Here is a 14,945-nt window from a genome sequence, read left to right as displayed (position 1 = left end):
CATCAATCCTCACAGTGAGCAGGGGCCGGGGGTAGGGGCGGCACATCCTCATCCCCATTTCACAGATGAAGACACAGGACCAAGGGCCCTCGGCTACCACGTGGACGAGCCAGTCTGTGGACCTGGACCCAGGAAGTCTGGATGTGGGGTCCACTCTCTTAACCTCTCGTCTATATTGTGTCTTTGAGTTGGAATAGGTGGCATACGGATGGCACAACGAGGTATGGAAGACAAGAGCTGCTTTTGTTTCAGAACAGTTCAGGCTATTGAGTAAACTACCTCTGATGAAGTGACACTGTTATAACGGACAGCAAAACTGGGGGAGGGTGAATCAGCCAACACCACCAACCCTTGATGAAATGCCTTGGGAACTGGCCACTGGCGCCTCCTCCCCTCACTCAGGTGGCCGAGTTCTGGCCATCTTGTACAACCTATCTGTAAAGTAATTTCTGCAATAAGCCCCCACTACCTAATACTCACTGTGTTTTGTAAATTAATATTTCTAAGTAATTACTATTTCTTTAAGAATTTGTGAATAAATACCAAACCCTCATCAGAGAAGACTAATTCTCACAAGCCTACATCTCAACAACACACAATACGAAGATCAACATAAGAATGTTTCTCCTTTAAAACGCAGAGGGGGTTTATGTCAAATACTTACTAGAGTGGCCTTCTGTCATCACTATGCATCCTATTACTGCTGCCGGCATCATTTATTGAGAGATTACTCTGTGCTGTGCTTGGGAGGGCAATACAGTGCATAATCCCTTTACCCACAAAAAGCTAAAACAAAGCTAGCTCTGAAATTCCAAATATTTTTTCAAAACTTGGTCCCCAAAATCCATTTGGCAATAAGACCTAACCCGAGGGTATTGATAGTCTTTACTGATCCCTTTAGTGTGAATCCTCGTACATCTGGCTGCAGAAATCTCCACGCACTCGAAAGTGGGGGGCTGCCCAGATCCCACTAGTGGTGTGTATTACACTGTGCATGCACTCTGTTATCTCTGTAAACTTTGAAAAGTTCTTAATTCCAAAACACATCAATCTGCAAGCCACAAAGAAGAGACAGTAGACTTTTATTATTATCCCTATTAAGGAAGAAATTGGGGCTCAGAAAAGTTAAATGACTGGCCCAAGAAAAGAACACTTAGAAAAGATTCAAATGCGGGTCTTCTTGACTCCAAACTTACGCTCGTACTCATCACTACATTACTTTACATTATGGCTTGTAAATACTACACGAAAACCCTTAAAATATTTCTAATATTAGAGTTCCAGTTGTTCCAAAAATATTTCTAATATTAGATGCTGTTTGTAAAAACTTGGTAAGACCTCCAACACAAAACAACCAAGAACACGTTCAGCCAGTCTATTTTTACTGGTAACTCAGGATCCAAAGAGCGTTCAGGGAAATATGCAAACATCTGTGAATTCCAGCTACTGTTTTAAAGAGACAATACACGGTGAACAAATAAGCATTTTCTCTCATAATAATGCAAGCCCCTTCCAAGTCACATTTTATGCACACAAAAATGAAACAAGTGGCTCTCCTAATTCTATATTCAGTTTAAAAACTACAATTACATGAAGCAAATTAAAAACACATGTAACTCTAAAATACTTTGAATTTGTTCTTTTTTACATAAAATCAGATTTTTCCAACTGCAAAATATGAATTTCCTCCCTGCCCATCCTACATTCCCTACAAAACCAAAGTTAACCTAGTTTCACTTATTTTAGTTACTTCTTTGTTCAACCTGTTAGCTTTTGTTTAAACCACTGGGGATTCCAATTTAGAAATGGACACATTGTGTTTCTAGTTTTGCTTTTAAATAAGTGCTCCTGAGAGAAGCTTTTAATCAGAGCTCTTGATTATCAAATCAATGGTATTTTAGGGATCATAACAAGGGATGACCGATCAACTAAACAATGTCATTTCAAATTTTGCTAAACGTTAATAGGTAACCAAAAAGGAGGCCTTCACCTAGATAATGTTAATTTTTCTTAAAGGCTGGTGTTGAGCATTGCTGTGAGGATATCCACTATTATACTATTAATGAAATTTACCCACAAAGTTAAAATCACAAATGAAGGATACTATGAGTTTAAATTATTGGACTCCTCACATCTGTCAGAATGGCTATAATTACCAAGACAAGAAATAACAAGTGTTGGAGAAGATGTGGAGAAATGGAAAACCTCATACCCTGCTGTTGGGAATGTAAACTGGTGCAGCCACTACAGAAAACAGTATGGCGTTTTCTCAAAAAATTAAGAATGGAACTACCATATGATCCAGCTATTCCACTGCTGGGTATTTATCCAAAGAACACAAAACATTAAGTCAAAAAGATATTTGTACCTCTATGTTCACTGCAGCATTATTCACAATAGCCAAGACGTGGAAACAACCTAAGGGCCCATCAACAGATGAATGGACAAAGAAGATGTGGTATATATACACAATGGAATACTACTCAGCCATAAAAAAGATGGGAGCTTGCCATTTGTGACAACATGGATGGACCTGGAGGGTATTATGCTAAGTGAAATAAGACAGACAGACAAAGTCCAATACCATATGATTTCACTCATATGTGGAAGATAAAAACCAACCACAACAAACAAAAAAACAGATACAGAGATTAGACTGATGGTTACCAGAGAGGAAGGCGGGAGGGAGGAGGGCAAAGGGGGTAAAAGGGCGCATGTGTCTGGTGACAGATGGTAATTATAATTGTCTTTGGGTGGTGAACATGACGTAGTCTAGACAGAAATCAAAATATAATGATATAGGGCCGGCCCCGTGGCTTAGCGGTTAAGTGCGTGCGCTCCGCTGCCGGCGGCCCGGGTTCGGATCCCGGGTGCGCACCGAGGCACCACTCCTCCAGCCATGCTGAGGCCGCGTCCCACATACAGCAACTAGAAGGATGTGCAGCTATGACAGACAACTATGTACTGGGGCTTTGGGGGAAAAATAAATAAATAAAATCTTTAAAAAAAAAAAATATAATGATATAATACACCTGAAATTTATATAATATTGTAAACCAATGTTACTTCAATTAAAAAAAAAGGTAAAATTATTGGACTCCACATTCTCATCCTATCTTAGGCCACCTAACACTTTTTTTCCTAAAGCTCAGAGCATATTTCACTCCTGAACCAGAGTGTTAATCATGTTCTCCCTTCCCAGCCGAGGGCAGGCCCCCTAACACCTGCAGAGAAGAGCACACCACCAGGGGCAGCTGTGAAGAGCCGGGCTCGAGACTGCTAGTGGGCCATAACTCAGGGGGGAGCTGCTCTCTCCCTTGCCTTCTCCATTTCCATTTACCTATTCCTAAGGTGACTGACTAAGCTCCAAAATGTAAAAAAAAAAAAGTCTCCCTAAGTAGCTTTTTTCCTCCACAGTGACAGGCAACTGCAGCTTCTATGAAAGCCCTCTCCCCTGACTGAAAAGCTCCACTTACATATTCCTTCTGAAGTAACTTGTCACTTCAATTTTACTCTTTGACTGGCTCAGAAGTGAAGCATCCTTGTCAGGGCAAGAGCGGTGAGGCAGTTAAAAAACCATTAGACTTCTCGGACCTTCGGTCCAGTCACTTGACTTTTTCGAGGCTTGGTTTTGTTAACCGGAAAACGAGGGGTTTGGCCTGACATGACCACAAGGGCCTCTGGCTCTAAATTCTGCCATGTGCATGGTGTAACTTTTACAGTGAAATGAAACATACAAAATTCCACACGCACCTGTGGGCTTTGGGGGACTGAGAGAAGGAGGAACTTTTCAGGTCCACCATTCACAGCTGCCTGATAGTAATGGTGGTCCTCCCTAACGTTTCTTTATTTCTCTCCACTGGAGCCAAGAACTCTCCATTTCTTCATTCATTGTATTTCAAAAGTAAAATTAAGTTTGCTCTAAAAATATATAAATGATTAATATGGAAAGATCTTTTTAAAAAATGGTTTCAAGAACATTCCAAAGTATACTAAGCCTAATGCTCACTTGGAAAAAGGAGCTATTAAAAAAAAAAAAGACCTCAGTCAAGTAACACTCACAAACTTATGATTCAGATCCAAAATACCCCGTGTTGGAACAGCTACTTTTGCTCAACTAACATAAGAGCATGTGAAATGTCAGGAGCACATGCTTCACGCACTTTCTTGGCTGGAAGGGAGTGTAGGTGAAATCAGTGAAGAAGGGCTCCCAAAGAGGTTGGCAGGCTTTTGAACTTTTACAACATCCACCCATCCGTTCAAAAAAAATTTAAACCACCAGTTCTCCTGGTATTACCCTCGTTTTAACTGCATAAGTACATGAATTTTCTTAAGAAAAACAAAGAAGCTCAGGAAGGAAAGAAGGGAGGGAGGGGGGAAGGCAAGCAGGTCATTATTGATATGAATAGTCTTACCTTGAATATTCCATCAAACCCCAGCCAAACCATCACTCTACCAACACTGGTTAATCCTTTTAGGAATTCTCTAAACTTTTTAAAATTATTTTCCCCATTCTTAGTTTGGAAATGAATGTAAAATAGTCCAAAGTAGTCCAAGAAAAATCGTCATATGTCCAGATGTTACCTGGGAAACTAAAGTTATTATGCATAGCTTAAATCTTGTTATTGAATTATATAAATATACACATACACACATGCACGCACGTAATCTTTCCTGTCCAACGAATCCCTGGTCACTTTCCTCTTAGGGGACCCTGGCAGTATGGCTGGCACTAAATAAAAGGGAGCCCCCAGCTGCCTGGGGTTTCTTCTTGGCTCTGCCCACTCCTGAGCATCCTGGCTCCTGAGAGCATGTGTCCTCAAGGGCTTGATGACCACCGCTCCTTGCTCACTTCTGATTTGCCCCAGTCCCCTGGGCTCCTGCTTCCTGGCCCCCTGGCTCACGGTGCCAGCTCACGTACCCTGCATTCTTGTATTGTTTCTGCTTCGAGGGGAGAGATGACCCCTTTTTCCACCCTTTTAACTCCCACCACTGAACTGGCAGCTCTTTCCGAGCCGCGGTTACTAAGATTACTCTGACAGTCAAGTCTCTTCGGTGTGCTCTACGACAAAAGGTAATTAAAGCTGGCTCTAAACCCAGCAGGAAGATCAGCAGGCAGCCTCTATCTGCTCTCAGCAGGTCCCCAATCCCAAACACTTGCCCTCCAGTGCTCCCTAATTCTAACTGAGAAGCTCTCAGGAAAAATGGCAATCCTCTAACCATTCTTACCAAGAGCCACAATCAGAACTGTGAGCGTGGGAAGGTAAACAGAAGAGAATGTTAAATAGCTAGGCCTATGTAATGATTCTGATGAGTGAGATGAGAAAAACCCACCCACCTAACTTAAATTACTGAGCAAAGGGTAAATGAGTTTCAGGAATCTTCACTTAAAAGCTAGGTCCATTGGAGGTGGTGAGAACCTAGAACTCCTGAGTCAAGCATCACGGAGAGATGGCTTTTACTGGCAAAGGATAGCAGCCTAGGACTCGAGGTAAAACTGAAATAGCATCCGTCCCCTTGCTGCATTTAACACCCTCATTTTGCATTCAAGTGGCCAAAATCTTTGCTAGGGATCTCACCACACTTGCAAAATTCCCAGGCACTAAAATTATCCCTTCCTTCCTCGGCCACCCCTAATTCCTCAACATCAATCAAAGCTCCTGTTCCTTCAGGCAGATCTCCCAGTTCAATTACTTGATTCCAGTAAGAGGCCAACTTTCCCCTATTCCAGAATAAATGAAGAAACTCTTAACCCCAAAGAATCTTTAACTAGCAAAATTGGGAAATTCCTTAAATTTCTTTTATCTACTCATTCATTCATTCAGCAGATACTGAGTGAGCACCTACTATGCCAGACACTTGGGAAACACCATGGAACAAAACACAGATCGCTGCCCTTGTGAACCTGACATTCCTGCTCTCCCAGACGTCTCCACGACTGCACAGATGTCCACAGTGGGAACTTAACCTGTCTCCTCACCTTGAGTCTCACTTCCTCCAATTCACTCATCACACTGCAACCAGAGCAACCTTTCTAAGGCACATAGGGTCATGTCATCCACCCCCTGCATCAATCAAAGTGCACCGCATACAAGCCCTTCAGGGCATGAACTCAGTGTGAAGAAATGGGGAAAGCATTAACTCAACAGGCTGACTGTGAGCATTAAGAGAGGAAAGAAATTTCCGTTAGTGAGCACCCACGGAGCACCAAGATCAGCTAGATGCCATCCCGACATTCCCTCCTTAATCCTCACAGCTGCTCACAAGTCACTCCAGGCCCCGATACCCACTCACTCATTTCCACTACACTCAAGTCAACGTTCGCCGTGTCCCTTTAATGGTGTCCCAAAGTTTACAGAAACAAGTCCCAAACCTTCATAGTGGAGGTCACCCTTCCAGCTCATGCCCTACCTTATGCCTCCACACATCTCCATTCTGCCCACCAGGGCTGCCTGCTGCTCTTCAGATAGGCCCTGCCCTTTCGTGTCTCTGCTCTCAATGCAATTCCTGTTGCCAGATCCTCAGCCTAATGACTTTCTACCCATCCTTCAAAGATCAGCTCAAATCCTAACTCTCCCACGAAGATCTTCCAGGCACGCTGGTAATCGTTACTTTCACCTCTATTATAGAACTCTATTGTCCCTGTATACCAGACCCTTGACATTTAAGAAGAATATGGTTGTACAAAGCTCTCAGGAACCGCCAAATCTGGACAAGTCACTAAAGCATAGATACATCCCCTTAAAATGCACGTGCACGGTAGGCAGACAACATGGATGAGGGCAGCTAGTTTATTTACTCCCTCACTCCAGGCAGCACCTGACAGGCATGGCTCAAATTTATGTCTTAGCAAAATTCACCTGACAATAACCAAAGACATAAATGCTGAATCTGAGCATGTTATGGTCTCATTTGTTAGGCTATTAAACCATCTGCTCTTATTAGACGACAATTCCTAGGGAAAAGGAACTTGGAGCTATTCAACGTATTTATCTCTGTACCTCTCAGAGTGTAACATGTTCAATTAAGATACTTTGAAAAAAAGAATGAAGTGTGGACAAGAAGAATCTAGAGCAGACTACATGTGCTTGACCAGTTTTTCAGAGTATTAGTTCATGGCCCAACATCAACCCGGAAGGTGTTCTTCCGAGAGATAACTCAGCGAGGTTGACGCTCACACACGTGAAGAGCTGCCGGAGGAAGCGGGAGGCTTTTTTAGAAGCCCCACCTCAGGGGCTTCTTTTGGGGGAGTCAGCCTGCTTCAGGAAAGTGGGTTTCAGGGGCCCATTCACCTGACCTGACAAGCTGGAGTAACTGAATGAATCCTAACAATCCAAGAGGCAGGCAGACTGAACTGGTGAGCAGGAAAATGATTCTGACAGCAATCTGATATGGACTACTTCCAAAACTATCACACCATCTGAATGATCACAGCAAGAATAAATTTTCTTATTGCAGTAAACTAAAGCATACTCTAAACTGAAAAACACTTATTAGCAGTAACCCAGCTATTCATTCATTCATTTAACCAAACACCCACTGAGGGCTGCTCTACCAGTAAACCTAGGGCAATGGGAATATGTATACAATTTGGTCAGCAAGCAATATGACACCGAGTATTAATTTAATTTTTAAGTTAGCAATGACAGAGGTTAGCATTTGTCAGTGGCTGGCATGTGTTTTTGGGCAAGTCTTCCCACTCCCCACCCCCTCATCCTTTGATTTGGACAAGTGGTAAGAGCTATGCAATAGTAGCTTCACCCGCCTCCAAACCTCAGCACCTGACTCCCATCCAAAACACCTTCCATACAGAAATCATGAAACTGCCTTTCCTTGTTAGGGGGGGAAAAAAAAAAAAATTAACCACCAAACCAAAATTACTCCTGTTTAAAAAATGAAACTGCCCATGCCATTCTCCACCTTTCCCTTCCTCAGGGACACATTGTTAATACTCTAGCATCTATTCTTTCAAGTTTTTTCCCACAGACAAGCATATTTTGGAGAGTTATTTTCATAAAAACGTCATCATTCCATAATATTGTGCAGTAAGGTGCTTTTCTTTTTTCTCAACAGTATTTACAGACGCTTTTTCATCACCTAAAACAACCTAACAAAAACCACTTGTGGTACCTCTAGTTGGCTTATTATGCTTTTGCAGATTTTGTTTTTGTCTTTACAAATTTATCTTCTGCTGATAACGTCTGTCTAAAGTATCGTGATTTTTTTGCATTTATTCTCAACTTACCTCTCCTGGTCTATTCTCACTATGGCAAAAATTTCCATGTGTTATAATTTCTTGGGTTTCAGAACCACATTTTTGGTTCTGACATCCTATGGACTCCTTCAAGGTAAAATGTTTGCTTTGCTTAAATCTTATCAACTTTGCTCCTTGCTTCACAAGTCAAGCCTGGATAACAAGTCCAAACCATTCCCGATCATTTAATCAACAAAACGTTTCTCTTAAAGAGCAACCATCTATTTTCTATGGAATGCTAATGGGACCCTATACACAATATGTGTATTGCACAACACTTTCTCCTGCTGACATCCAACCCAATGGGCTGTTCTTTAGAAAAAAAGCTATCTGAAAGAAATGGCCTCATAATTATAATTATCTTCGTACATATAAAAATTAATGTTTGCTGTTTTCAGATTCAAGCACATTAAGTACTTGGCGCCAAATCAGATGGCTAGACTCCTCGGCCTGTTCCCAAAGGCCTCCTTTTGTCACGCCTCCCCCGACATAAAGAGCCCAGTGGCTCATTCTGATATGACTGAGGGCCCCAAGGAGCTGTGAGAGCTGAGGGGAGAAAGAAGGGGCGGGGGGACCCTTGCTAATGCTTCAGATGCAAATCCAGCAAGTGTGTTGGTCCATGGAGGGGTGATGAATACTTGACCCAAGGACGGAGAGGAAGGCGGACAATCCTTTCATAATTATATTTAAACTATTCACATTTCACAGTTTGTGAAAGTTTTTGGACAATTAGGAAAAATGAATATCTATGCTTTCAACTTTACAACTCCAGTTCTCACAGTAGCTCCTAGACATTGACTCCTCCCTCTTCATTCCTTACTCTATATTCTTTTCCTGGCAATTATTTTCTTCAACTATAACAACATTGTAAAGAAGCATGAATAACATCAAAATGATCATTCCTGAGGTCCTTTGTACATGCAACCTTCAGAGAACTTGAAAACCCTATGTAGAATCAAAGCACAGTATGTAAAAATGAAAAATTATAGAATAATTAAAAGTACTGTGAACTCACCAGATTCATGTTACGTGAAGAATGATGGTCAATGACATATGGAGAATCTGTGTGTTCATCAGAACACAGCAGGACTCTCCACAACCTCAATCCATTCAGCAGAAAACCCACTTACCTTAGAGGACGCTTGGGGAGAGTGAAACCTGAGCTCTGACATGTCTGAACAATGCACCCAGGCTCTCAGACGCCCAGGGAGAAGAGAGTGGTTTTGTTCCAGACCCATCACTGCGGCTTCACGCCAACTCCCCTGGATGCCACGGGCTTCCTTGCAAACCCCAGAATTCCTCGTCCTGAGTTCACACCCCATTCACACCCTTGTTTTTCCCTCTATTTAAGGGCAAGGAAACGAATATTATCTTGTTTATCACTAAAGCCATATCATATTTTATATGCTCCCACAGCTTCAATCTTCAGAAGCCTCGTAGCAGGACAATCTTCCTTATTCCATAACAAGGAAATAACCAGAATGGGGACTGGGCTGACTCTTATTCTTGCAACAACAACAACAACAAAAGAGATGTCAACTGTTTAGAAATGAACAGTCACAAAAGCCCACTTTTCATTAATTAGACAAATATTTATTAAGCACCTACTCTGCACCACGGACTGCACTATCACGTGGGAAGAGAAGCATGATTAGCTTATTGCTTACGTAATCAGGGCAGACGAATCTTAAATTGTAACAACAGCCTGGTATAAGCACCACTAGCACTGTTCTCACAAATGAGTATAACTGAGAATGACTTGCGTCAAGAACAAAGCTCAGCGTCTCCAGTTTAGACCCCGCCTCATCTCGTGTGTTCTGCACCTAGGAGGAGGCGGCTGAGAGCAGCCTGAGCATGCGTACTCAGAGCCCTGTTTTCACTCTCGGTAAGGAAAGCAGCTCCGTGCGTGAATGAGTGTTTTTCTTCTCCCACCTCTCCCATCTGTATCTTCTGCGCGCTCCATCAGCACACACGTGGCCGGTATGACGATGCACTCGCCTGAACTCTCAACCCAGCCCAGGCCGCTCTCTACAAGGAAGAGGCACGTGAAACTCACCTGCTGAACATCCTGCTGGAAAACGCACAGCTGCAGCCGCTGGTGGAGCCGGACCTTGCGGTGCTGCCAGATGTTTTCAAGCTGCCGCTGGTGGTGCAGCACCTCGTGGATGACGTCGAGGACGTGGTGCACGGCCTTGGAGTAGTTGGCAGAGGCCGTCAGGGAATCGGAGCTGCCGGGGGTCAGGGGCCGCTGCAGCTTGTCCAGGAGCGACTTCCCATCCTGGCTCACCTGCCGCAAAACAGACGAGGGGTTACAAACGAGTGAGCACTCGAGACTCGCAGCTTTGCCCAGGCTATGCAGATTCCGTCCTCTGATGCATGTGCGCACACGCGCGCACACACACACACAAACATGAGCCAGAGTTTTAGGCAAACGCGTATTTTATAAAGAACAAAATAAAATTATAAAATTTAAAACAAATCCGTCAGCTATCCAATGACACCACAAAACCAAATGTGGTAAAACACTGAATTAAAAGAACATTCATCATCATAAAACACTGTAGTAGATGCTATTCTTAATGAATAAACATAGTATTTTGCCTTAAATGATGTAAGTCAGCTGATATAAAAATGCATTGCTGGGATATCTGCAAATTAAAATTTAAAAGTAATAATTTTCTCTTGCAATACTATGTTAGAGAGAACGCAACAATCACAATGGAGCAAAATTTTAATGCTGAATCTTGAAACCTCAGTTAAAAACAAATCAATAATCTAGCACTAGGCAAGGAATATGTACTTAAACCTTCTGACATAGTTGGATAACAATTTTACTTCACACAAAAAATAGAAAATCAAAACGTGCCATTTTAGTTGGTCCATTACCTTAAAAAATTAATTTCAATTAAAATGCCATAATTTTTTTAAATGAGATTTCAGTGCTATATTATGGCAGTTAACTCTCTGGAACATTCAGACTGACCAAAGAAATAAGCAAAGGTGAGGGTGGACTATGGAGGGAAAAGCACGATGTATGTTTCACATTTAAGTGATTCCTCAGACTTATGAATGATTATACCAGATGTGGTAGAAAAAATATGACCCCATCAGACAATAAAAGGACATTGCTGGGGCCGGCTTGGTGGCGTAGTGGTTAAGTTCACGCGCTCTGCTTTGGTGGCCTGGGGTTCGTGGGTTTGGATCCTGGATGCAGACCTATACACCGCTTATCAAGCCATGCTGTGGCAGGTGTCCCACATATAAAGTAGAGGAAGATGGGCACGGATGTTAGCCCAGGGCCAACCTTCCTCAGCAAAAAGAGGAGGATTGGCAACAGATGTTAGCTCAGGGCTAATCTTCCTCACCAAAAAAACAAAAGGGGGGGGACACCGTCACATAAAGTAACGTGGTTATGTGATTCAGGGATTTCTTAAGTCAGTCCTCTTAGCTATGATCTTTCTGCTCAGATACTTCTGTGTCTGAAAACCTCCTTGCGTTTCCACTGAAAGGAGGAGCAGACACACACAGAGTTGCCTTGTTAAGAGACACATACAGGGTTGAGAGGTGAGCCCTCAGGATAGAGAGAGGGGGAATGGTGCGTGGGACAGGACAACACGGGAACCTCTAACAACTGACAACTGGTGGCAAGTGAGAGGCCTGTGGAATTTTCTCAACTCTTCCTCTGATCCTCTCACAACCTTAGGCTGTGCTGGAATTTAACATGTTTGTTTTCCAATACCTGATTTTGAGACCCTTGTGGGAAGTGCTGACTATTCCTTATGAAGGCTATCAGCCTTCGTAGATTAAATTGATCTAACACATCAAGACAGCAAAACTGAAGCAGAAATAAGTCAAGCTGACATAACCAAAGAAAGCAGGGTGAGAAAGAACCAGTCGGACCCCTGCGTCAGTGTCAGGCCTGTGTAAAAAGAGACAAAGTGGAGACTCAAGTCTTCTACAGCAGGGCTCTCAGCTGCCCCCAGAAGTCACTGAAACCTGTGGGACATTTCTGACAATGATTGTAAGGAGGGGAGGCACAGTGACTGGCCAGGGGGAAGGGATGTACTGTGATGGACTCAGAGGCACGATATACCACATAATAAAGAATTGTCCTGCTTTTTGTCATTATCTGGGCTAGGCTCTATTTAACACATAAATACGAAGTTTTTTCTTTTTCTTTTTCTTTTTTGCCTATTCTTAACATCCACTGATTTTTCCAGGAATGCAATCACCATGTTAATCAAAGGAAGGCAGTGCGTGGTTTTCTTCGGAGTTTACAAGAGTTGCTCCCCATTTCAAAATATCAGCACGATAACACCATTCTCCTATTTGAGTCACCAACATAACAAATGTCCAGTCTGCATTTGTAGTTGCTATATTCACAATGGTTTTAAATATATGGCCAGCATCTGAATATCTAATTTTTTTCTCTTCTATTCTACATGTAGTTAGGCATTTATAGACTGAAACACATTTTATCATAAATCATCTCTCTTCTGTCTCTAATTTATATTAAAGTATGTATGCAATTTACATATACGTACATATATAAATTTTAGTGAAGGTAGATGATTATCCACACATTTTATTTCAGCAGGCATCATAAAATTTTTGTTAAACGCGGGTATAGCATCTCTTAGGACTGAGAACCAGTGCTCACACATTTCACAGTGTACAGAACCTAGACAGAATTCTTTATAAACATTTCCTCTACATTTTACTCCTTATAATACATGAGTCAGGAAATGTACACCAGAGCACGTGCTTTCGTGAACATGTGTCAGAAGGATATAGATCAGAAGGTGTAGCAGAAACTAATAGGTGCCTCCCCAAAGTCCACTCGCCCTCCTTAACAGCCGACCCCCACAGTCAGGAACAGCAATACCCAGCTATAAAATTGCATTTCGCAGCCTCGCTTATAAATAGGAGTGGCCAATATACAGAAGCAAAAAATGTTAAATGGGGCTTCCAGGAAAGCTGTGTTTAAGAAGCTGAATATGCTCACTCCCCCCTACCTTTCTCCTCTCTGCTGCCAAGAATTTGGAGGAGATGGCTGGAGCTTCAGCAGCTATTGATGACCCAGAGGCAACCTTAAGGATGGCAGGCCACCTGCTACAAAAGTCAAAACAGACAGACAGAAGGATCCAGAGATCCTCTTACTAACAGAGCTATCACACCAGCCCTGGAACGCCAGCCTTGGGACTTCTTTTACACTGGCGGAAAGCAAATCTCAATCTTAAGCCATTGTTTTGGATCTTACACCACCAATACAAAATAACAAATGTGTCCCCAGCCCTCATCAAGTTTGCAAAGGCATGCACATGACACCATTAATATGCTACCATGGAAATGAGTAAGCAATCTGAGCAAGAATATTCCAATAAATCTTTCTTTCCTTGGGTGTCTTCACAACTGTTTATCGGAGCTCGAGAGCGGAAATCATCACTGGCTTTAGAACAACATGCTTGCTCACAGTGGCAGGGCGTGGGGAATGGCTGAGTACAAGAACACACAATTATTTTAATATAAGACAAAGCACTGTGCAATGCTCTGCCTTCCAGGAATTCCTAAGCAGGGATTAAAGCATTTCTGTTAGTGCCACTGCTGGTACTGTCATTTAATGACAGAGACAGCGGCAGCAAAAGTGGCAGGAAAGATCCCAGGCAACAGAACACCCGTCGCACCCACCAAAACCGGACACCACGTGACTCCAAACTCATGTTCATATACAACATGTCCCCAATAAGTCTTTCAGGAATAATGCTATTTTATTTCAATGTAGCTTTCATAGATTTGTCAATTTAAAAGGTATTATTTGGGCCAGCCCTGGTGGCCTAGTGGTTAAGTTTGGCATGCTCTGCTATGGCAGCCCAGGTCTGGTTCCCGGGTGCAGACCTACACCTCTTGTCTGTCAGTGGCCACGCTGAGGGCAGCAGCTCACACACAAAAGGAGGAAGACTGGCAGCGGATGTTAGCTCAGGGCAAATCTTCCCCAGCAAAAACAAAACAAAACACACAAACAAAAGTATTATTTAAGCACATAAAGGATATCATATATATTTCAGTAACTTTTAGCAAAATGTCTTTGTCTTTATAAGTACAGTAGTATTACATGGGAAAAATATGCTAGAATTTTATGAAGACTACTGTTCTACTGTATAGAGATGAAGATTTTTAAATGGTACAGAATAACTAGAAGAAAATTTATGAAAGAAAAGACTAAAAAAAGTATATAACAGCCAAAATACTCATATATAAATTAAGTACTAAAACAACTAATATATGTTTATGGCATGTATTGCAGTTCTGGATTTCTTAACTACAAAACCAGGCAAATTAATTTACTTAAGTCATATGTTTTGTCTTAAGAAGTGTTCGTAGCTTTCAGGCAGTCAAACCCTGTCCTCTGAAGGGACAGTAGTTGCAGAAAAGAAAAATCAACCTTTATTATCAAAAAGCAGGACTTCTGTAATTTTTGAACAGATCAAATTAGCTTTTTTTTCAGGTTCTGCTTTGTTTTTCTTGGAATACAGTGCTCAGGGAGTTGAAGGGCAGCAAAGGTGACATTTTACAAAGATTAACATTTTATAAATAAATATATGAACTAATATGCTCTAATATCTAAATGAGTTAGGAAACACACAGTGTTAACTAAAGCCAAAAAAAGTGATTAACGTTTACAAGTTTACCA

At 42.1% G+C, this 14,945-nt stretch overlaps 1 protein-coding gene across 3 annotated transcripts in view; it reads right to left on the bottom strand.

Annotated features, from left to right (window-relative positions):
• Positions 1 to 14,945, bottom strand: part of TRIO (trio Rho guanine nucleotide exchange factor) — a 355,370-nt gene that overhangs the window by 177,675 nt on the left and 162,750 nt on the right. For all 3 annotated transcript variants that reach the window (XM_087443141.1, XM_087443142.1, XM_087443143.1), the window contains one exon: positions 10,311 to 10,541. In XM_087443141.1, coding sequence (XP_087299267.1) covers positions 10,311 to 10,541 — 231 coding nt within the window. The remainder of the gene's footprint in view (positions 1 to 10,310; positions 10,542 to 14,945) is intronic.

Source organism: Ceratotherium simum, chromosome 18 (genome assembly GCF_057802395.1).
Source record: "Ceratotherium simum simum isolate JZ-2026a chromosome 18, ASM5780239v1, whole genome shotgun sequence".
Taxonomy (NCBI): domain Eukaryota; kingdom Metazoa; phylum Chordata; class Mammalia; order Perissodactyla; family Rhinocerotidae; genus Ceratotherium; species Ceratotherium simum.
The sequence above is the reverse complement of the archived record's forward strand: the minus strand, read 5'-3'. Positions and strand labels throughout refer to the sequence as shown.